This window comes from Solanum verrucosum, unplaced genomic scaffold (genome assembly GCF_900185275.1).
Source record: "Solanum verrucosum unplaced genomic scaffold, falcon-dt-bn FXZP01000026.1, whole genome shotgun sequence".
In the NCBI taxonomy this organism is placed as follows: Eukaryota; Viridiplantae; Streptophyta; class Magnoliopsida; order Solanales; family Solanaceae; genus Solanum; species Solanum verrucosum.
This window is the reverse complement of record NW_026020285.1, coordinates 1,851,150-1,876,250: the sequence shown is the minus strand read 5'-3', so window position 1 is coordinate 1,876,250 and position 25,101 is coordinate 1,851,150. Positions and strand designations below refer to the sequence as shown.

General features: G+C 38.7%; 1 protein-coding gene, 1 non-coding gene and 1 pseudogene across 2 annotated transcripts; 2 read left to right on the top strand and 1 right to left on the bottom strand.

Moving 5' to 3' along the window:
- Positions 1-282: 282 nt before the first annotated feature.
- LOC125834265 (integrin-linked protein kinase 1-like) lies at positions 283-14,577 on the bottom strand. Its single transcript, XM_049513432.1, has 11 exons — positions 14,261-14,577; positions 6,740-6,814; positions 4,444-4,560; positions 3,585-3,679; positions 2,888-3,008; positions 2,721-2,800; positions 1,887-1,946; positions 1,618-1,739; positions 1,439-1,524; positions 1,242-1,357; positions 283-653 (listed from the first exon to the last, which is right to left on the bottom strand). Exons 1-11 carry the CDS (start codon positions 14,561-14,563, stop codon positions 530-532), a joined length of 1,299 nt encoding a protein of 432 aa, XP_049369389.1. The 5' UTR covers positions 14,564-14,577; the 3' UTR covers positions 283-529.
- A 4,462-nt stretch (positions 14,578-19,039) lies between these two features.
- TRNAC-GCA (transfer RNA cysteine (anticodon GCA)) lies at positions 19,040-19,111 on the top strand. The gene has a single exon. It is a non-coding gene; the product is annotated as a tRNA-Cys (tRNA).
- A 4,445-nt stretch (positions 19,112-23,556) lies between these two features.
- LOC125834288 (cytochrome f-like) lies at positions 23,557-24,503 on the top strand (annotated as a pseudogene).
- The last annotated feature ends 598 nt before the right edge of the window (positions 24,504-25,101 follow it).

Sequence of the window (25,101 nt, the reverse complement as noted above, 5' to 3'; positions counted from 1 at the left end):
GTTCTAAAAAAACTCGAGGTACTTCGAATTGTTTGTTGACACGATGCTTAATTTTATGTTGATAAGAAAATGAAATTAAATGTTGTACAAAAGAACGTAAATTTATGTGGAGAGTAGTTTCTCCAACCTAAGTCACCAAAGCTTAGTAGAGCCCAAGTGAATCCACTCATTGATTAAGTATCAATCAATCAACAATTCCTCTTCAGCTGGAATTAACAAGATGAAATATTCTGTGATGATTCCAGCAAAAAACTTCGAAAAAAGTCATAAGAAACGAAAGTCCGATAGTCCCCTAAACATCCATTTAAAACATAATCACAGTGGAGCCACCAAGAGAAGAACAATTGGAATGAAATGAACTCAATGACCAATGTTTCTATCTACAATATCAAATAGGGCATGAAGAATTAGTTACAGAAAAAGCCCTTTCAGACAGCAGCTCGTTGATCCTATATACAAGCACATCAGAAAGGGAGATTCATCAGAATGCATCACTTTAATGTCTGTTCAGTTCTTGCATTTCTGTCATTTAAGTGAAGATGTTCCAATGATTATCTGACGGTAAGCCTAGTTTGATTTTTTCGAGTGTCTTTAGAATCTCTAAGAACGAAGGTCTCTTGTTCACATCTTTAGCCCAGCACTGCTCTACCAACCTGCATGGAATTGGTTGAAGTTAGCAAAAACAGCATCAAGTTCCACTTCAAACTCCATAAGAGTTGTGAGGTCTAACATGCTACGTCTACAACTCTACATAATTCTAAAAGGAGCAATTTTAGACATGTCTATGCTAGTTAGAGCTAAAACCGTTAGAAGTAATTAAACAACAAAGGTGGTTGCCAATAGACTGACTAGGTGATGCATCATATTTTTTGGATGCCACCCTCTTTTTCGATATCATCACAACTATTTTTTCTTTCTTGTCCCTTGAAGCAAATTGTTCCCAATTTGGGGAAGTTCTATGGGCTTACGCTCCAATGAACATCTGGAAGGTTGGGCCTTATGTTATGCCTAAGCAAAAGCCCAAAAAGTTGGGAGTTACGCCTCCCCCCCAACAGCAGCCTCCTTTCTCAATGCTTTTTTGCCCACCCGCCCAGAAACCACCTTTCGAAACACTGCATAAGACTACTGAATTCAAAGTAATTGGGTAACCTTTTCATTTTTGGCAGTAGAGGTCAAGTATCAAGTTCCAAACTCTAAAAAAACTTGAATGATGAACGTATCAATCTCCAATGTTTACTTACTCTTTCAATTCTGGGGTCAAACCTTTTACCCTGAACATCGGCCTGTGTCCTTCAGCCACATATTTTGCTGCTTCATATGGTTCATAGTGCGACAGTGGTGGATCACCCTCTAGCATCTGCACCATTGTTCATTATTCATTAATAAGTTTTATTTCGCTCTCCCATTCTGCTAGAAAGCCAGCAAGGATTAATATTACCTCATAAAAGATCATTGCAAAAGAGAAGACGTCAACCTTCTTGTCATATTTCCGGTGTTTGAAAACTTCAGGAGCCATATATCGGTCTATGGATTGATCATATGGAAATAAATTAGAAAGAAATAACACCATTGATTAAAACGTCAATGAATGAAAGGAGGTAAGACAACTGCACTCACAGCTCCCAGTCTCGCCTGTCATTTTATAAACATCATGGGAATTTTGAACCCTTATTAGCTTGCTCAATCCAAAATCTCCAACTTTCAAATGGTCAGCACTGGAGTTGACAAGGAGAACATTCCTGGAAACGTTACCATATTCAGCACTATAGCTAATGGATCGTAAAGATAAAAATAGCATCATGTTATCAGCATCAAATAAGAGTTTCTCCATACACAAATTGCATAGATCAACCAATAATAGAATCATGAAGAGAAGATTAACAGACCTGGGCTTCAAATCTCTGTGGATTACAACATTTGGTTCATTGTGAAGATAAGCCAAGCCTCTGCCCACATAAACATATAGCCTTACGTGAGCAAACTACATATGAAATGCGAAGTGATTTGTATAAAATGTCAGATGGCTACAGTAGTTTCCTTATAAAATGGCATGACAGGATACTTCATCAGATAACCTTATCAGGTCAGAATGAGCTACACATGATAATGACTGTTTTTTTTACATGCATTTTTCAGCCACCTCCCCCTGTAAAAGCAAAGTAAAAAGCCCAGCTAACTATAAAAAAGATAACTTTTAGACAGAAGCTAAATTGCCAAACATTCAATTTTTCTACCTCTTGCGTGATTCCTAAACAGTTGCAAAAAACTGTAAGTTGAATATCCACCAATAAAATGTAAATGCTAGCAAAATGCTATAAAATAGAAAAGATAGAAGCACCAAAAAAATTTCTCTGTTCAGGTTAGTTTTCTGAATGAAACTTTTGATAAGTACGAGTTTATTGATGTATGCCAGCATTAGTTTCCAAAATGAATCACCCATCATTTCTTTTTATCAAGTAACAAATTTTATTGACAACGGGCAAGAAAATACCCATAAGGAGTATTACCAAAAAGTAGAAAACCTTACAAAAGGATATGGTTTTCTACAAATGACACAATCTTCTATCCCTACAGGAACCTCATGGGTGCACCAAAAACAAACTTTCCCATCATATAACCAGGGCATCAGATATACCACTGTCACAAAAGCAGATAGGAAGCTGGAATGATCTGGAGTTCAAGTAAATTAACACTGAAATTTTATAATTCATCAAGATTACCTTGCTATATCCAAAGCAAAATTAACTGCTGTAGATGGACTAAGAGCACCTTTTCCCTTGAGGTACTGATGAAGGTCACCCTAACAATACAATAAATGCATGAAACTTCACAAGTTAGAGAGAAGAATTCAATATCCATTTTACAGAAAGAAAGAGCAATCACATACCCCTCTCAAGTATTCAGTTATTAGCATCAAGGGCTTCTTCTCAGTAACAGCTCCAAGAAATTGCACTACATTTGGATGACGAAGCTTCACCAGCAAATTTACCTCATGTCTGAAATCCTGACTGTATCAAAAGTAAAGCAGTATTATGTTTCAATCCAAAAAGGAATTAAATCAGGTACCAATAAAAAGGAATTAGCATGTAGCAACAATAAATTTTTATAAGGGGGTCTAATTGCATACAAACTTACAGCTATATGAATCTGGGTTAACTGCTAACCTTAATTGAGAAAAACATTGCAAAGAATTAAGAAGGTTCACACCCTATAGTAAGTACATATGTAGTACTTCTTGCTCCACTTTATTTGAAAGTCCTCACGGAAAATAACAGATTTAGGTTAAACTTATTGTTCCAAAGCAACACTATTATTGATTGACTATTAATGATGCCACCATTTTGCAAAGGCCACCAATGTCCTAGGTGCAGAAAGTTCTAATTGTTACTATCTTTTTACTTTTCTGATCAATTGACTAAGCTTCAAAAATCAAACATAATGAAACAAAGCTGTATAGGCCTCCATCCCCATCCCAGAAACAAACCAAAATACAAGACTTGAAAACCTCAACAAACAACCAAGATGGACTTCATACCAGAAAGCACCAACATAACATTGTAATGATAAATCCACTAGATACTTACATCACCAATTGATCATCTGAAAGGTTTGGGAGAATGCGTTTAACAGCTACAGGTGTTCCACGCCAACAAGCTTTTATTATTTCACCAAAAGACCCCTATCAATATTAGCTCTCATTAGCAATGATGAATATTAGATATATAGAACCGTATTCTCATAGTTAGAAGAAACTTGACTCAGAAACAACGTAAGTAAATATATAATTGGTAACATAAAAATAACTAAATGAAAAAAAATGGTTGAGGCAGCACTGGGCAAGCAATTGTGAAGATAACCCTGGTGTCTCTGTGTTCTGAGGTGATGATACCAAAATCACAGTTACCAGGGGAACGCAAGAAGCAGAAAACACCTTGAATGCTTCCCCAAACAAAAAAAGTACTGTCTTTCTCTATTTAGGTGAAAGTTCCTAAGGGACATATAAAATGCTCGCTATACTTCAAAACCGGAAAACACTTTTTGCTATATTTAACCAAAGGGCAGCAAAAAAGCACCTAATAATATTCCATACAATTCTCAGAATTTTTCAGAATTCAAAAGCTTCATCATAGGCAAAGTATTTTGAAGCAACTAGGCGGCAAGAAGTTAGCTTATACATCGTGATATAAGATACAGCTGCAATATTCTTTGTGGACAAATGACTTTATCAAAAGAACAAATGGGCATATAGTAGGCATAACATCAGAAAAAAGTGTCATTTAAACGAGACACGAGAAATTGTATAAGATTAACCATCATTACGAGAAAATAACTATTTTAATTGACAAGATACTTGGTGGATCGAAGCTATACGAAATCGAACAATATGACTTTGATTCAACCTCTAATAAGTTAATTTACAATCACTATTAATACAACTTGTACCTTCCCAATGATTGCTGAGTTAGAGAAATCCAGCTCAGTAGGATCAATCTCCCAGTCACACTTCTTTGGCAAAGGGGGTGGAACAGCCCTTGGTTCAAAATGGCTCCCATCTTGCCCCTACAGCATTTCCACAAATAATTATATCCCGCTGAAAAGCATATCCCCATATGTCAAAGAATGAGTTTGCAGATTTAACGGGATGGGAAAGCGATTTCCAACATTAAGAGATGCATTCTTTAAAGTGCTGGAAGATGAGATAATGTACAGATAATAAGCACGCACATGCGCGTGCACACACACACACACACACATGAATGTCAGATCCAGCTTCCAAGTAATCCGAGTCAAACAAATCACTTATTTCCTAAATGTGGGTATTCTTTCACAAACATAGAAAATATCCAGCATATCATACCATGCATGTACTTATTCGCTGGGTCATCAAGTAACCTTCACTTCCCTACCATGAGATAAATAAGACAATAATGGTCATACATGTGCATGATATATAGGGTCTTGATAACCTACTACATGAAGGTAGTAGGTTAATACTGTCAGCATTTTCATTTCACTAAAATGTCCTTACTATTTTTGCCAACTCATTAAAAATAGGGGCCTTTACGCCATTGCGTACCAAATTACAAATCCCCCAAAAATTCATTCTCGCCCCAGCATCACCCAAACGTCATCGTCTCTTTTCTTTGCTTTCCTTGTCATCGTCAATGGTGAAGTCACAGCAACAAACATTTGCCTACTGATTTCCTCCCCAAACCCAGAAAATGGGAGGGGGGGATTCAAAAAGTAAACCTTAAATCTATTAAAGTAGATACAACAACAACCAAGTGAAATCTCACTAAGTAGGGTCTGGGGAGAGTAGAGTGTACGTAGACCTTAGCACTACCTCGAGGAGGTAGAGAGGCTGTTTCCGAAAGACCCTCAGCTAAGTGCATCAAACTCAAGTACAAGAAGAAGAAAACAATGAAGAAGCATAGCAATTAATAACAAAAGAAGTGTAAAAGTCTACAAGAAAGAACAGTAACATCAATAAATAGAATGTAAAAAAATAAATCAAAAAAGAATAAATGATAGAAGGAAAAATAGGTTTCTAATAAGAAAAATTGCATGAAGAAGTTTGGTTGGTTGTATACTTGTATTCACAACGAGAAAGAGAGAAAAATAGAAGGGAGAAGCCAAATCGAGATGGAAGAGAGTGGGAGTGAACAGAAGCAGATTTTTTTAGCTTTTCTGGTAAAAAGACAAGGACCCCTCTCACTAATAAAGTTATTATATTCTATTGGGGGCTATTAAGGAAAACGAAAAATGGGGACATTGCTAACCTACTACCTCCATGTTGTAACATCAAAACCAAACCAACAACATACACAGTGTAGTCCCACAAAGTAGGTCTGGGAAGGGTAGAGATGACCTTCATTTGTAGGTTAGCATATATATGTGTGTGTGTGTCAATCATAAACAGCCTCTCTACCTCACAAAGGTAGGGGTAAGGTCTGTCTGAATACATACTACCCTCCTCAAATCCCACAAGTGGGATTACACTGGGTATGTTGTTGTGTGTTGTCAGATACTCAGATCCAGCTTCCAGGTAATCCAAGTCTCACAAATCACTCATGTCCTAAATGTCGGTATTCTTTCAAACATCCAAATATCCAGCATATCATGCCATCTATATACTTAATGGCTGGGGTCATTACGTAGCCTTCTTTCCTACCAAAAGATAATTATGGTCATTAATGATATGACAGGTAAAAGAATGCAGAATAAGTGTCGCTGAAAATTATCAATCACGAAGTTAGGAGAACAAATAAAACTATGAAAAAGAATCATTACAAGATTAATTAGTTCATATAGTTTTTGTTAGATGAGCACCTAGACCTTGATGGGAATAGAGGTAGCAGCCAGATAAATGTCATATCAAAAGGCATCTCTGACCGCACCCAAAGGTGTGGCCTAGTGGTCAATCTCTGAGGTCTCAGGTTCAAAACTCAGTGGAGACAAAAAAACACTAGGTGATCCTTCCCATCTGTCCAAAGCTTTGGTGGACAGAGTTACCTGGTACTTGTTGCTAGTGGGAGGTGGCAGGTATCCTATAGAGTTAGTCGAGGTGCGCAAAAGCTGACCCAGACACCACGGTCATAAAAAAAAAAAGTATCTCTGACCCTAACACAAGTTGAGAGTTTAGGTGTAGAAAAATCATAAAACTCCAAATAACGTAATATATTGATGAGACATCAATTCTATCAAATTTAGCCTAAACATGATAAGCAAAAGAACTCACATAAGATAGGCCACCATATGACTTCAACAATTCGATCATACCATGTTTCTTAGCTCCTTCTGCATCAGCTAAAGGCTGTAATCAATAATAGCATACCCAGAGAGTGAATCTATTATAGGACCAACAACTTCATAGAAAAATCAGGGTCAACATTTTCATCCACATATACACAAACATATATCTCACGAGAACAGAGAGGTAGGGGAGGGAATTGAAATCAAGGAGCTGGACAACAAAGCAATATCAAGTTTAACTTTTCTCACAAACAAACAATGTGAGTCGCATCATGGAAATAATTTTCTCAAAGCTCAACACTCAAGACTAGTAATTTTTGCTTCACTTGGAGCATATTAATATGATATTTTTTGAGAAGTTTACATAAATATTATTTGATTCATCCAAAAGTAAATTTAAAACTCACTGATTCAGGAAATGGGTTGTTATCTCCTTATATGGTATTAAGCAACCCTCACTTTGTCACTCATGAGCTAGCTAGCTTTTGAGGTTGAGTTAGGTCCAAGGTCCATTTCTCAACAAGGCATTAACCATACCCATTTATGTTCTTGGTTTACCCAATATGTTATATTGTATCCACATGTCTACCCTTGGCATGGGGGGCGTTAAGTGCCTCATATTGGTGGATAATTAGCTTTTTATGCTTAATATTGCATAACATGGTATCAAGGCTAGACACATTCATATTTTTGGTTTACCCAATATTAGGCCCCTATACTATATTATCTAGTACCAAATGTTTTGTCCTAGGAGCGTAGGGAGCATTAAGTATCTCGCATTAATTGAGGGAGTTGGTTATTGTTTCTTCTATTTGGACAATCATTACTTAATGAGCTAGCTTTCAAGGTTGAACCAGACCCAATGTCTCTCCTTTTTTTCATTTTTTTGAAAATGGTAATGGTGTATTCTTCAGCATTAAGACGATGCTGGTGACACCTGCAAACAGAGGGGAACAAAAGAAGAGAAAAATAAATAAAAATAAAATATTTACAAGGGTAATAATTCTACAATTTGTTCCGTAACCTCTAAACCTTTCTCCTTTTTTCCAAACAGAAATAAATATTCCACTGAATTACAGAAGAACATTTTGGAAGTAAAATAAATTGTGGTGGTTATGTTCCTGTACATTGGGAGGAAAAACAATTTTCTTTCAAGATTTAACCAAACACATCTACATGTGACAGTAGTTGGCAGGAGGGTTCAGGTCTGTCATCAAAAATGTCAAATTGCACACTCAGGATGTTGGTTCATTCAAATCCAGAGCGAATGTTTTCTCTCTACGGTCATAAGCCCAACAAACAATTTTAATCAAAATTATAAGAAAGGTAGAAGGGTTTGCTATATTTGGGATATCAATGACATCCGTTTTGCTTTTTTGACAATATAATTAAATCCATATTTCCATATCACTCACTAATTTTGGATGACATTGATAAAAATTTCAACAGCCAATAATTGAACTCGTAAGGTCAAAACTTATCACCTCTAGCATCCTAATTCAACTTTAAAGAAAGATTATTGAAAGAGCAAGAACTCTCACCAAAGTTTTCGATATGTTTAATGGTACAAACTACAAAGTAAGCATACTAGCCATGACTCAATGAGGTTTCTTAAGAATAATCCTGCTGACCTGCTTATAAACATACCTAGGGTTGGTCCAAATTTATTGACAATTCATACATTGAAAAGGTTCCGTAAATACCTTATCCTATCTGAACAATTCTAGCAAAATAGATATCAAAAGAAAAATATGTGGGAGGTCAATAGTTCCCCTCTACCCTCTAATTTCCACACTATAGAATAAAAAAAATCCCCTTTTGATTCCGCTTTCCCTCTTTTTCCTAACAAATATATTTCAGAACCAGTTTTCAATAGCATTTTGACCTCTTCTTTATTATCCTTCTAATAACATGAAAGTTATTTACATGTTTGTGCTTTTTCCGTACATGTTCAAGAAATAACTCAAACAGAGATGTGAAAGGACAAATAACCAAGTCAGACATTTTCTGTTCCTATAAATACTAAAATTTTCAGATATCCATCACTGTTATTTATCAAAAACATTTTATTAACCCATATAACACATGAATCTCATAGAAAAATCAGACAGTGTGGAGACTGAAATGACTGATCATAGCAACTTGTTATAAGATGACCTTTGACAGCAACATTGTATAATAGGATGACAAGCTACAGCCAATTTTTACTTAAGTAACATCAAAGCAAAATAGCAGCAGTCTATTAGAGATCGAGTCTAAACCTCTATGCCGCTATAATTGCGCAGAAGTAGGCATGAACTAAACAAATGCCTGAGTAAACTCAAATTCTTGTAGCTAACCTTTAACAGCTCCATTGTATTATAGGATGACGAATTACAGTAATTTATATCATCTTCAGCAACAACAAACAAAACAGAAGCTTTCTGCTAGAGATTGACCCTCTAAGTTATTCTTTTTATCAAATTTTCCAAGTAAGTACGAGAGGCAGAATGTTTGACTAGTGACTTTCAATGACTAAATTGAAAATACAAAAGAACAAGAACATCTATGTAGAATCTCTCAGAATCAAGAGCTTTTTTTCCCCAGACTCCCAAATAAAGATACATGCCACTTCATCTTTCTTATTTCTCACTTGTTCGTGTAGTTCATTGATGAGCCTTTTCCGGTAAGAACATCATATTTCTTCTACTTTAGTGCTGTACTCATAGTTTTGATTAAAGGTTTATTTGTGCTGATCTTTTGCTTAACTCCCTACTAGACATTAAGAATTGGTTTAACAATTTAAAAATCCAGGTTTGCACACAAGCCATCATTTTTATTCTTCTGCTTGGTTGCATTTACAACAAAAAATATTTTACGATATTTTAATGAAATCACTTGTGCACACTTGGTAATAGCCTATATTTAAGGCTATAATGAAAGAGTGATCGTAAACATTGCTTGTTTATCCTTTATCCTTCCTGTTGATGGGAAACTCGAAATGGCAAAATCCGATATAGCAGCCAAGAATCGCAAAATGGATCGAATATTTATGATTTAATGGAATAATCAACATTGGTTATGAAGTTGTTCACGATTGGCAAATCAAAGAATCAGGGATTCCAAAGACTAACAATAAGAATCAAGACAATGGTATAGAGGTATGTGAGTTTTGATAATGAGTTTTGTTTTTGATGACCGTGATGCCCGAACCAGCTTTCGCGCACCTCGACTAATTCCACGAAATACCTAACACCTCCCACCAGCAAAAGGTACCAAGTAACTCTGTCCACCAAGGCTGGGACAGATGGAAAGAATCGCCTAGTGTTTTTTGTCTTCGCTGGGAATTGAACCTGAGGCCTCACGATTCTCAACCACTTCATTTTCCTTTTCTATTGTCAAATTTATTACAAGGACAAAAAAAATTAAGTAACCCTTCAGGGTGGCCCAGTGGTTTGGGCTTGGGGCTTCCATGTTGGAGGTCTCAAGTTTGAAACCCCTTGTCAATAAAAGCAAGGGGTTTGCCTTCTGGGTCGAGTTCGTCGCACCGGCCTTGCCTAGTGCGGGTTACCTCTCTTATGTGGTTTGCAAGCTATCGCATAGGAGTGGGGGTTTTACCCTGTGCGCACCCAAAGGGTAGCGGCTGCGGGTTTCCCTTGTCATCGAAAAGAAAAAAGGACAAAAAAAGTTAAAGTGATTATCTTTTTTTTAAGAAAAAGATAATGAGTTTTTAATTTTTTTTGTCCTTATGATAAATTTGACAATGAAAAGGAAAAATGTACATTAATCTAGCAATCTAGCTGAATAATCAGACTTTGAGCAGCAAGAAATACAAAATGCGGAGGAGAGCAAGGTTGTAAGAGCCAAAGAAGAGATGTAATCTAAAATTTAGTTTGAGCTATCTCAATTTAGTATAAACAATCTTTAATTATTGTAGGCTATCTGTTTTTTGTATTTTTATCAATATAATATTGTTTTACACCGTAGGACCTCCTATATTATTGAATTATTGATTTCAATATTGTTATAGATACCGGTAATATGCCGATAGGTGATGGAAATATGTTAGAAGTCTTCAAGAATGTTATAGATTCAAAACAGGATCTAACTAAAATGAATAATGACGTTGATGTTGGATACTTTCTTGAGTTGAAGAAGCAATATTACAAGTTTAGTTGCTTTCACAAAGGGTTATACCATTATGTGTTATTTAGACAAATCGAAAAGAGAAACCAAAAAAAGAGTTCTGATTTTTTTGTTGGAAATAAGTCTATACAGTTTGGACTTACAAGGCAAAGTTATTGAGAGTCGTAAAGATTGCTAAGGGAGATGAACCAGAGGGGACCTTGGTAAAATACATTGTAGATGGCTTATCAGATGTATTTGGGAGACTTGTATCTTGTTCTTTTCACGCTTATTTAATTTTAGCTACTAATTATGGGAACTTGGTAACAATTGTTGTCGTTTTGGTTGAAGTTATGGCATGTTAGACAATTGACATATATGAGAAGAATCCTTGGTGTGAGATCAACCGAGCATCCAAGTGCCATTACTAGAATTTTGAGATGGCATTGGAATGTTTTGATTAAGGTGAAGAACAAGGATGAGAATAAGAGTTACATTTCAGAAAAATGAGGTAAAAATTTGTTTAAACTCAGCCTAATTTGCCTGATCCAAAATACAATTAACTGTTACACTACTTGTGTTATCAAGTTATTACTTTGTTTGGTCATTGTAGCTATCAGCAGTTGTGTATCTTGCCCATCAATTGTGGTTTTTCGCATCTTTTTCTTGTATTGATATTTAGAAATTGGTTAATACTTTCAAAATGTTTTCCAAGGTTTATCTTGCTCGACAATCTTTGCGGTTCACTCAACAACTTTGGCTCGTAAGTCCAATCAAATAGGTTAGTTGCCGACCAAAATGCAAGCTCATTCTTGTTTTTTGGTTCAATTTGTCTAAGTAACATATAATGGCATAACCTCTATGAGAGCAACTACACCTTCAATATCGCTCTTCGAACTCTAGAAAATCTTCAAAACCAGCTTCATTAATTATTTTAGTTAATAAATCTTGTTTTGAATCTATAATACCTTTGAACACACCTAACAAATTTCCAATCCCACATCTAATAGCCATCTTATCAATATACTGCTGATATCATCAATCACTATATGAAACCGACAATTCAACAAAATAAGAGGTCGTTATGGTCTAAAACAATATCATGTTGAATAGATCGCCTACCATAATTAAAGATCGTTTATCCTAAATTTAGATTGCTCAAACTAAAACTTTTATTACATATCTCTTCTTCAACTCTTCTAACCTCATGTTTCTCCATATTTTGTACCCTTTTCTGCTCAAAGCCTGATACTTCAATTGGATTGACGTACATTTTTCATCTTGATTATCAAATTTTATTATTCTGGATGAAATTTTTTAACACTCATTATCAAAAATTCACATACCTCAATAACACTATATCATTATTGTTATTCATCGCTCGGATCTCTAATTCTCCGACTTCTTCGTCATGAACAACTTCATAACCAATGTTCTCTATTTCATTGAATCACAGATGCTCAATTCATCTCTTCGATTTATGGTTGTCTTCATTAGATTCTACCACTTTGAACTTTCTATTAATGGGAAAAATAAAGAGGAAGGGATCTTTATGATCACCTTTTCCCTATAACATTAAGTATAGGCAGGGGTAGATCTATGTATAAGGTTGGGGGTGCCATGGCACCCAGTGCCTCGATGAAACGGTGTGTGTATATATAAGAAATCGTATATATTTAAATCCTGCCACCCTGAGGAACAAAAGAACGAAAGGTGCTAGTGGCAAACAACGCAATGTACCATCCAAGCGATGAGAGTTCGAACTTGAAGTGCAACACTATTATTTTTGGCTTCCTCTTTTGGTTGCTGCGATTCGCGAAGAAGAGCTTCAACTCTCTTTTTTCCCCAATAATTCTTCTTATACTTCTATTCTTTACTAATTCAAATTGCTTCTTTTTTATTTTAATTAATTCTTAACCTTTTTAACTTTCACTTTCACTGAGTATTAATCACTTGATAAGAGTGTCACGTGCGTATCTCATATCAATAAATACTATATTTAAAATGTCACATAGTATTATGTTAGAATTTATAAAACTTAAAGGTTATTTTGATCTTTTATTGATGTTTGAGCTATGTGAAGATGACTGAATTGAAGCTATAATTCTTAATCTTTCTCAACTATATATCTACAACACCACATAGAAAATTATATATGAATATAACAATATTAGATGGTTTATACAAGTTCAATTTTTTTTAACGTTAAATTTTTATTCCTACAAAAAGAATTGGACAACTTAAATATCTTTAATCTCAAAATATCTAGAAAAAAAATTTACTAACTATGAATATTCGATCAATTTGTCTATACAAATCGACCAAGATAAATAACCCGAATCATAACCCAAAATTGAAGAAATTGACCCGTTTATTCGATTTAGACAGTGTGGCACCTGGAACCTCCTAATGCTGGATCCGCCTCTTGGTATAGGCGATCACCAAATGCACATAGGCGATCCCCAAAATATAACATAGGCCATTTATAGTGAAAATAAAATTTTCTATAAATGAAGCCAAATGGTGGCTTATGCACAAGAACTGGTCTTTCTATAGTGTGAAAACATATTTTTGAAGTTCAGTAGGGATTTGGCAAAAGATCAGTTCAAGTAAACCTTCAATAGTTAATTAAAAATAAAATGGGTGGAGCAAAATAAGAAATATGAAATGCACCCAAGGGTGTGGCACAGTGGTCAAGGAAGTGGTTGAGAACCCTTAGGTCTCAGGTTCAAAACTCAGCAGAGACAAAAATCACTAGGTGATCCTTTCCAACTATCCTAGTGTCGGTAGACAGAGTTACCTGGTACCGGTCGCTGGTGGGAGGTGAGGTATCCCATGGAATTAATCGAGGTGGCAAAAGCTGGTCTGGCCAGCACGGTAATAAAAAAAAAAATTAAATTCTTGCACAGAAAGACTCATCAATGGACCGCACGATAGAGTAAACAATAAGAAGAAGGAGAAAGATGAAGTAGCATGTATTGATCTGTGATAGTTAAGTGAAAAGGTGTTTGACGCAAGAGATCTTATTTAGGTGTTCTTATTCTTTTGTATTTTTTATTGCCTCTCAAACATCTTCTCTTTCTGACTTGGAAAATATGAAAAAGTTTAATTCAAAAATAAATTAGAGGACTCCTATTCATTTTTTATACAGAAGTCTTTATCAAAAAGTGGATTCAGAATCTTAAACAGAGACAAATTATTTTCTTCTCTGTCTCTACTGAATAGAAACTTTGGTCTTTGTTCCAGCTTCATCAACATTCATGTACAGCAGCAACCCCAAATTATAAACCCTAGCCAACAAAAGTTTTTCAAACTAACATTTCGAAAAAATATCTTACTTCTACTCATCATTTCAAACACAAAAAACTCAATTTTCGTACAAATGTGAAGCGGGTGATCGTACCGTATTCCTCCATCGATCCTGAGAATTCACGTCGGCGCCGTACTCTATCAAGCATTTAGCGATATCGATCCAACCATGAAGGGCGGCAACGTGAAGTGGAGTGCGGTTATCGTAATCCCTAGCTTGAACAAGCGTACGGTCTTCTTCTAGAAGTTTCCGGACGGCAGCCTTATCGTTTTGGTGTGCGTGCCATAGAATAAGCGATGTTCGACTAACTCTCGCTTTCTCTTTCTTCTTCTTCTCCTTCTCCGTCGATGATGTCGCCGGTTCTCCGCCGCCGGAACTACCTTCGCTTCCGCTCATTTGTTTTTCTGACCTCTGTGTGAAGTGTGCACACGTAATTTTTTAAAAAAGATTTATTTATTTTATGAACCATAACTTAATGGACTCCAATAAATCATTTATTTTGAGAAAAATATTATTTTTATATTTTTTTAAATTAAAACAATTTTAAAAATTTATAACTACAGGTTTTCCTACACTAATATCATTGATGGATAAAATTTTAATTTTAAGTTGTTTGTAAATTTTTACTTCTTCTAGATGATTAGGATAAAATTTAAATATAATGTCAAATGCAACTAAGAAAAATAAAAATAAAAAAGTTTCATAAATGAGGTTTCGGAAAGGTAGAGTTACGCAAATATTACTTCTATTCAAAATACGATAAATAAATTATTTCCTATTAACTCTCGACAGTATATATATATATATATATATATATATATATATATATATATATATATAAGATAATTTGTTCTAGACTTTGAACATGCAGCTTTTGTGCAAGGTAATCTCATGATATACTCAAACACTATAAATGGGTAATAAACATAATATACAATTTAAGTACATAAATAACCTCTATATAACAATAATTTGACTTCTCACAAACATAGCAATAGAATTTTTGTAAGACACGAAAAAATTAAAAAAAAAAATGGAAAACGGTCTGTTTTTTGAGCAAGAATCACAGCCTTACCTTATCTTCACCATGATACGGACTCCAAGTTCTTATGGCAGAGCACGAGGAGATTTATCATCAATAGGGGAAGCCGCGGTCGAACTCAAATTCTGGAAATAAGTCGAGGCCCTTTTACCAAGTCTACCAGATAGAAGATGATAGAGGGCCAACTATCGTTGCCTTGCACAAGACGGTGCCCTTTCACTTCGAGTTCCTTCCTTCGTAGTCAAATCTGATGATATGCTTTGGCGATGTTACCTACCAAATAAAAGGCCTGCTAGGTGATCGAAATTGCTCAGGTCAGTGAGGACTCACTCACTCATCTACTCCTTATCTATTTAATACTTTCTTCTATCTACTTAATTAATTTAAAAGGCGACCCGCCGCGCCGGGCTATAAGATAAGATACAGTTCTTGTACTACTTGATTGACTGGTAAGAAAGAGCTTCCGTAAGAACTGGAAGACTCTTGTATGTACGGTAACCCTCTCTTCCGCTACTGGTGGACTGTTGCACAGAAAGGGCGACATAAGCAACCTTTCTTAGTGCGCTTTTCAAGCGCTTAGCTTCTACTAGTGGCGGGGCGGCAAGGCCATGTTGTTCAGTTGGAAGCCTAAGCCAAGAAGGGCCATCTCTGTGGGAGGCTGCTACCCATAAGGCCATCTCGGGCATGGGAAAGAAAGGCGGCGGACAACCGACTTAACTGGAGAGCCTAAACGGCATTGAGGATGAGTCCACCGGTCGACAAACGGCTTCTATCTACAGGTGCTTTCATTATGGATCGGTCGACTTGTCACGATTGATTGCTCACACACAATTAGGTTAGACAGGCTTGGGGAGGTGATCTGAATCGCTATCGATACGATGCGGGGCTGATTTGCTGACCGTAACGAACTTGACTCTGCCCCAAAAAGGGCGGGAAGACCTTTGACCTGGGCTGGGGAGGGATTGGGGTCGCTTTTCTTTAGGACTTTAGTCCGTAACAAGGCTCGAAGACCTCCGGCTGGATTTGAAATGGATCAGGTAGGGCATCCGTTTACGACGTGGGTGGAATTAGCAGTTTTCTCTATTTTCTTCAATGGTAGGAAATAGGCATCAGCGGGGGTATGTGGGAGGAAACCAGTCTGCAGTAATTCAAATTGCTCCTTCGGATCACTAAGTAAAATCTTGACTCACACATACCGCGGTGTATTGTTGTCAACTCACATAGTCGCACCTACCAGCAACAAGACGACTACTCCCTGCACGCCACTAAGCCTGACCTTCACGAACAGCTTTCTTTCAGCTACCAACTTCAAAGCTTGATCTCATCTCTCTTCTTTTGAAAGTTTAGTACTATTATTGTTGGCATGGAAGGAGTTCATCTTGAATTGCCAGTACAGTGATTGGAGGCCTTCCTCACCTGTTCTAGTGACATAGGCCCATCCGGTCGAGAGAAGAGACTTGAGATTAGCCACTAGGTGAAGTACCAAGGAGAGGATCGGCTTCAGCCATAACCAATACGGAGGGATTGACATAGTAAAGGAGGCTAAACAAAGCTATCAAAGGGATGTGCCCAGGCTCGGAATATCCTTCTTTCGTACCCAAGAGTAGCCCTATTTCTAATAGGAGCAATTCAAGCATTAATTAGTACTACCTCAGATCTAAAAGGAAAGGAAGGAGAATAAGGGAAGGTGCCAAGTAGCTGATTGCACATTACTAAGGCAAGGAATAAGACGTCTGAGAAGGGATGCCGAAAAAAGGCTTCAATTTAATCTGGTGCAAAGTCAGTAGTACTAGGGCCTTCGAGTAGGAATTTCCAACTATAAACAAGTGTAGCGAAGTCACCTCCATTCTCGATTTCTATTGCGACAGAGGGAGGTATCATAATAGAGTCAAAATCACGATTAGAGTCAGTCCAGATAAAAGGAAGAATCCAATCCCCTTCTTCCTGATCTTATTGGCCTTACAGCGGGCCTAAGAGCAAGGAAGTCTCAACTCCCCAATCCCCCAGGGTGAGGGGTGAACCTTCTGTCTGATTCAATCTCATCTATTGTTGCTTTCGAATCGGCTGAAAGAGTATTTTGATGTCACTTAGGAGAAGTATAGGGAAGTGTGCCTAAGTCTTCTATAATAAGTAGTTGTGACTCAGTCTAGCTAGGACAGAGCCATCCTAAAGAGACTTTCTTCTGTTCTAGGTTTCCACAAAGCGGTATCAGGGTATGAGAACGCCTTTCTCCTATATATAATCAAGTCTTTGGTTTAGATCAATCAATCCTCAATCCGGGCTCTTCACCTGTAACCTTAAGGAATACAGAAAGTTACCCGAAATTCCTAGCAAGGACTTTGCCTGCTATTCATTCCTAAATCCCTTTCACCCTTAACTAGCTAACTCGATGGGACGTCAACAGCGGGAACACTCGACTAGAATGAGTGGATGTTAGGCACGCAGGGAAGACTCTGACTATGCGCTGGCACTAGCCCTGGGCATGGATTCTTCTTTGATTGAAGGAACGGGACAGAAGAGAACCAGAACCATATCCTTCACACATTCAGTCTGATCTTATCTGTGCTATTGCCCGATCATAGCTGTACTGTATTAGATTAGTTATCCGTCTCCCCTGCCCTGTTAGAACAGTCTGGTCTGTAACAACACAACCTGAAAGGAAGCCATTCCTAATAGGAAGTTTCCCTGGCTTGAAATTCACTCGCTTATCCGGAATGAGCTACTGAGTTGGAGTACAGGAAAGAAACACCACTTCTTTATTGTCTTGAAACTCCGCTCTGAACCCGAATCGTAGAACTCGAACGTTGTTATGAGCAGCTCTGGTGCTCGATCTTAGGTCTGAGGTATGGGTCGAATCATGATAAAGAAGGTTTGGTGGTTGTATAATTCCCAAGCGGAAAATCGTATACTTTAAAAGTAGATGGAGTGATCAAGCGGTCCTTCTTGCGCCAACATACATCCAATGGCATAGAGTGATGCGTCAGTATGAACATGGAACTCCTTATTCCAATTCGGAAACCGAAGGATTGGGGCTGACAACAAACACTCATCTGCATGCTTAAAGGCTTAATCCTGTTCCGGTTCCCAAGCCTTATACCTTTCTTCTGCAATGATTCCATTCTGGGATTCCGCGCTTCGAAAAGTCTTTTTTGATGCGTCTGTAATAGCCTATGTATCCCAAAAAAGAACGTGCTACGCCCGGCCCCCTTTTCAGTAGATGAGATTAGGATGAAAAGGCTTTCTTTCATTAACATTCCGTGAAGGTGCATAGCTTCTTTGAATGTCCCGCGGATTGACTACTACATCTAGGGACGGGACTGATCCCGAAAGAGAGGTCTTTCTTTATGGTTATGAAATCGCTTTGATTGAAAAGCAAGTCGATGATGCCATAAGTCAAACGGGCGGGTGAGGCTAGAGTCCTTCACTGCACTCACTGGAGAGAGGGTAACATATCCTATATAGTAGTAAGGTCTTATCCCATGTACTCAATTAATTTCTCAGTCCCTCTAGTCGGGTGGGCTCCGACCGGTTTTTCGACCAGATCCCCCTAAAAACCGTACGTACGGGTCTCCCCGCATGCGGCTCACGCTATTCGAGGTGGCCCAGCCCAACATTCATTCGCAAATCCTGTAGTGAAATTGAGACTGCTCAACCTCGGAGATTATGAATTTTGAGATAGAATCAATCGAAATTGAATGGATGAATCAAATCCAATCACAATCAAAAGGGAAGAACAATTAAGGAAAACAGAACTCAAGGCGCAAGTACAATAAAAAAGCAGTTCAGTAATCCGGGAAAGGTTTTCACCTATTTTTTATTTGTAGCATTTTGGCGACATGGCCGAGTGGTAAGGCAGAGGACTGCAAATCCTTTTTTCCCCAGTTCAAATCTGGGTGTCGCCTGATCAACAAAAAAGTCGAAATATATTCTTTTGATATAACCCGCCGAATGATTCCCAGCAGAAGGTTGATATTTGTTTGATTCTAAAGACTAAAACTATTGCATATTTAGGCTTCTTCAAGGAAATATTCGAATGCTAGAGAGGCTATCAAGACTTCGAAAGCTTTCTTACATTATACGATAAGTTAGTAAAGGCATTTCAGGATATGATACGAGTGAAGAAAATCCCTTAGTAAGTCGGGTGAACAGAAAGGGAAAAGGAGAGTAAGCAAGGCTTTTAGCAGAAAAAGATGAAAATCGACTCTTTATCCCCTGTTCATTCTTCCAACAATTTATACGGCTTGATGAGGCGCGCTTTTCATGCAGAATCAGTCTTCTCTGGTGCCAGCTGTGGAAAGATTCCCTAGTTCCAGCCAGCTCTGATATAGCACGGTTTGTCGGGGCGGAGTGGATCAATGGCAGGGGACCCCTGACAATTAGTTCTAAGGATCGGGGTTAGAAGGATCCTTTTGCGTAAGCGTACGTTGACGGTCCCTCTAGAGGAGGATTCCTATAGGGGTAGGGGTTAAGAATGTCCTCTTTCATAGGTTTCCGAAGAAAGGGATGAAAACACATTAGCTTTTAAACCTGAGTTTGGTGTGCCTTTAAGAGCCGAGAACTTTCTTTCTGAGGCTGATCTTTCGGCTGGGGTTAGGGACCAAATAACTTTATCTGATTAAGGGGTCGGACGACATACATCTTGGTTGGTTCCACCACCACTAGAGATTGGACATATATAGAATCTTTCTTCTAAAAAAGGGATTCTTATATATATATTTTTAAAATAGCTGCAAGACAAAAACCGAAAGCCCTTCTTTTATTGTTGTTCCTCCCAGTTACATGGCTTACATACCCGGCTCAACATTCTTGGAAAATAATCGAATCGAGGGTTCGGGAGCCTATAAGTGGAACGTTTGCTATGCTATAAGGACTGTGCGCCTACCCGGATTGGCTTCGCTATCGCTCCCGTGTAGGGGTCGGTCTATCCCAAAAAAAGGGTCCTCCTATCTGAAAGGGATTCCGAAGCGAGCGAGTTCCCTATTCCGTATCTCGGCCATCTTATCTGCAAGGGCGGCTTCCTCCGTTTCTGGTTTGCATGTCTTTCATTCTGAATTGCCTCCTTTGACTCGTGCATGCTTGCGTTTAGATAGGTTAGATACTTCTTATATTAGGAGAATTATTGTAAAGGAGTAGTAAGGGACCTAATAGCAGTTGTCGCCTACTTCACTGAGTTGTGGTTCTAAAAAGAAGATTTAGCTTGGTATATTCCATCAAGAGAAAGCCATATCTATATATAGAAAGAAAAATAAAATTGTATACAGGTGCTTACACTTTCCTGAGGATTCTAAGACTCGATCACCCGTCAAAGAAATATCCTTAGGTCTTAAGTCTACAGCTCCGTAGCTTGTGTCGCCTACATAGGGTAGAAAAGAATGCTTTGCATGAACATCTCAATGTCCAAGATAAAAAGAACGAGGGGAAGAATCGACGAGGCGAGTGTTCTCGAAGAGAAAATCGTGATGGAAAAAGCGTGAGGAGAATTCGAAACTCGAGATATGCAAAATAAAAAGACTCCCTGGGAGATGGTATTCTTTGTTTTAGGTCTTGATAGATTTTTCTATCGATTGAAGTTATTACGCTGGCTGATTAAATCTCTTCCTAACACCTTTAGGGGCTGTGAAGAGAGCCCAGTTCCAGGCCCTCTTTTAGAAAGAAAAAAATGGTACAAAAAGAGGGCTTGGGGGTATATATACTATACAAATTGATGATGGTTTATCATCATCAGAACAAAGATAGTCTAGGTCGAGATGAATGGAAGATGCTTCTGGAACTAGTTTTTGATAGGGTCTATCTTAGCTCGAAGGAAAGAACAACCAAAGTTAGACCCCCAAAGAATATGGATTCAAATCTTTTAGTATTTGACAAAGAACCTAACGGAATTTAACAAGCAGTAACCGGAATCAAAGTTTTGCAAAATGGTGTCAACCGGTAATAGAATGTAGCTAGATAACTGATGCCACAGCATCCAAAATATGTGGGATGGAGTTCATGGTACACTAACTTAACCCCAAGACCTGGACCTCTTTCAGGTTTGAAAGCAGCCCTTATTCCATCAACAACTCAATCGATGGGACTTGCTTTCCTTACTAAAGGAAGTTAGACGGAGCCGGTAGAAATCTGCTACCGATTCCTTATCTGTTATCCTGACGTCCTGTATGCAGGGTTGTTCGGAAATCCCTTTGCAACTTCCTGGACGTTCATACTTTGTTCTGTAGTCTTTCAATTACCATATAGTTTCTATAATATAATAAAGGCTATAGGTCATCGGTTGTGACGTTTACGAAGGGTCAACCCCTCGGATTTTTTCGTTCTTGGCCTCTATTCACACTTAAACATCATATGCTTGTGTGGATAGCTACTGAAAGGGTGTATGGCACGACGAAGCTTTGCGACTATGCCAAGCCCCATTATGAAACCAATCGAAAGCAGCCTTTGGTACTTAAGTAGTTAAGGTTTGGAACCCTTGCAACTATGATAGAAAGCCGTTTACTTGTTGCCAAACCCTTCGCCTTTCTTTTGAATCAAAGTAGGTCGCGACTGTTGTATTTTAGTCGGTCGGGGGAAGCGGTAGCTTCGTGTTCCGCTTCTCTCGCGCTTGCTTGCGTGAAGGCTTAGAGCCCTTTTTGCTAGGTCCAAAAGCTTCCCAAAAGATCTGATCCAACAGAAATCCCGCATTGAGCGTTGCTGATATGCGGCTACGGCTAGCCGATCATATCATTCCATAAAAAAAATCTATATGTATAGAGAGATCCCCTAGATATACAGATATAATAGATGTTCATGGATAGACAGACATTCCATGCTTCTCTCTGGGATTTTTATTTTTAGTGTCGGGGGATCACTTCCTCTTCCGGGCCCTTCCGGGCAAGCAAACGGGGCTGAGTTTGAAGAGGATCATTTTGGGATTGATGTCCTCTTGGAATCATGGGAAAAATCTACGGAAACAGGCACGTCGGTGGATCAGCCAGAACCAGAACCAGGCTGTCTGGGAATAGCTCTACCAGACATAGAAGAAAGGAGTGTAGGATTGGTAAGCTTTGCCGGAAAGAAGCTATTCGACAAATTCAGGAGGCTACTACCGGCGAAGCCCGGACTTTCTAAAAAAAAAATGCCACGCGGAGCGTGTCACGAGATATATCGCTCTCGGACTTCTTACGTCTTCTTCGACCCTGCCGAAGCAGCTTTCTTTCTTCAGGTAGTGAAGTCACTCCGGTTTGTGTATGACTTGACGCTCTAAAGTCTGTATCTTGCCCCTAGTTACTTAATCATATTCGACTTCTATCGCAGATCTGTTATTTCTTACGCATTTCTTTTTTTGAATATCCTCCTTCATTGGATTAGTACTGGGACGCATATATCAAAAGCTCAGTGTGAAATTTGAATGAGATATATCTTTCTTTTTTCAAATTAAAAATGTTCATAATTGAGGTTACACAAAATCGGAGCCAGAAAAGGAAAAAGTGGAATCTGGAAAAGTATTCTCTAAGGGTAATGTAATTGAGTTAAATTCATTTTGTATCGTACAAGAAAGGAATTCCATTTGTGTATGTGCTCCCGATAAAAAGAAATAAGGTACTCTATTCCATTACATACATGGATCGGGTTGAAAACCAGACCCAGTCTCTCTTGGAATCCTGAATATGCCAATAAATAATGAATTGTACTAATCCACATATGTCTCTCTCCCATCAATCGGTACTAGTTGAAGTAATGAAAAAATCCCTTTTCCTTACAGTCAAGTGGCTTTCAGCTCCTTTGATGAGAAATGCGAAACAAAAAATAAAAAAAAAAGATCCCCCGTTGGGAATTAAATTATGCTCCCTGCCCCCCATTCACAGAAAATGGAGAGATGAATATATTAATTGAATCCGTCGGGACTGACGGGGCTCGAACCCGCAGCTTCCGCCTTGACAGGGCGGTGCTCTGACCGATTAAACTACAATCCCAGGAAAATTAGGTGTACAGCCTAAAATTAATTTTGATTCGAACCATTTAGTTTCGCTGTGTTGTAAGAGCAGAAAAGGGAGGAGGAAAGAGGCCCTGGTGAACCGTCATAATTAGTGAACAAGTGTAAGCTTCGCTGCCCGACAGTATGGAGTACTGACCACACCGAGGGACAGGCCCTGAAGCGAAGGACGGGAACGAGCGGAATCAATGTGTTCCAATTTTTGGCCTTGCACCGACCATCCAATGGACCATGGACTAAACGGCCACTGCCTGAAAGGACTATGTCCAGGGGGTCTTGTATGGATATGCAGGAGGGGGTGCTCCTAGGTGTGTGTAGGGGTTGTGTTTGTTCGCGAGAAAGGATTCCTCGTCAAGTAAGTTTGGGGGGTGTGGACGCGCCACCATACGAACATGGTATATAGGAGAAATATGAGGCCCAAACTGAGAAGTGTTGCACCCCCTTGAAATGAGTGCATGTACATCACACCTCCTACGGTTGTTGCCAAAGCTCCGAGTGAACCCGAAATAGGCCATGGACTTGGATCTACCAAATGATAAGAATGCCTCTGAGATTCAATCGGACATCTATTGCAAGTGCATATCCCACTTTTGCACAGCAGGGTTATGAAAATCCACGAGAAACGACTGGGCGTATTGTATGTGCCAATTGCCATTTAGCTAATAAGCCCGTGGAGATTGAGGTTCCACAAACGGTACTTCCGGATACTGTATTTGAGGCAGTTGTTCGAATTCCTTATGATATGCAACTGAAACAAGTTCTTGCTAATGGTAAAAAAAGGGGGTTGAACGTGGGGGCTTGTTCTTATTTTACCGGAGGGGGTTGAATTAGCTCCTCCCGATCGTATCTCTCCCGAGATGAAAGAAAAGATTGGAAAATTTTCTTTTAAGAGCTATCGCCCCAATAAAAAAAAGATTCTTGTCGTAGGCCCTGTCCCTGGTAAAAAATATAGTGAAATAACCTTCCCTATTCTTTCCCCGGACCCTGCTACTAAGAAGGATGTTCACTTCGAAAAATATCCTATATACGTAGGCGGGAACAGGGGAAGGGTTCAGATTTATCCCGACGGCAGCAAGAGTAAGAATGCAGTTTATAATGCTACAGCATCAGGTATAGTAAGCAAAATCATACGAAAAGACAAAGGGGGATATGAGATAACCATAACGGATGCGTCAGATGGGCGTCAAGTGGTTGATATTATCCCTCCCGGACCAGAACGAAGACTTTATCTAAGAGGTGGATTTCCCTCGATAGTCGGGCATATTATATATGATGGATACGAGTGGGCCAGGCGAGTGAATAAGTATCAGGCCAGGTTACTTTTTTGAGAGTCCTAAGGAGGCTACCTAAACGATCGTTGAAAGGCTTAAGAGAGGTCAGGAAGGACAAATCAAAGAGAAGGGTGGTTCATAGATCAGTATGAGTATGAACTTCAGCGTGAAGTGGTCGGGTTCACTCCTTCTAGAGGAAGGGATTCGTGTACTGATTGCTTGCCTTAGCTTCTATATCCCTCACTCGATAGATCTTATTTGTTAGAACGAATTCCTTATTGCTCTAAACGAGCTACATGACTCAGGTAGCCTGTCTCCAGAACCTCCACTTCCCACATCGAGCTTAGAAACCCGGCCTTCCCATCTTCATCTATCCGGCTCAGGGCCTCATTAGCGTGCTCGTCTGTGAGCTATGCTGGTTCTCTAGAGTAATGGCCCGCAAGAAAGGAGAGAGAGGCGGGCTTGGCGACAGACCGCTGACAGATGTCCCATGCCACCTTTCGTGAACAGCTATGCCCGAGAATGCATTGTGATATAGCGTCGAATAAGCCACAGCTCTATTCCCGACTCGAAATCCATAAAGGACTTTAAGCTTAAGGGAGATAAAATAGGGGGGCCTATACCATACATCCTGCTGCCTTGGGACGACTGCACG

Bases quoted from the DNA above. Each gene is read 5' to 3' on its own strand.
- LOC125834265 (XM_049513432.1), bottom strand. From the start codon at position 14,563: ATGAGCGGAAGCGAAGGTAGTTCCGGCGGCGGAGAACCGGCGACATCA. The intron at 2,801-2,887 runs GTATGTGATTGC...TTGTATTGTTAG, and splicing joins TAACTGAATACTTGAGAGGG to GGTGACCTTCATCAGTACCT. The intron at 1,358-1,438 runs GTAATATTAATC...ACAATGGTGCAG, and splicing joins TTGCAATGATCTTTTATGAG to ATGCTAGAGGGTGATCCACC.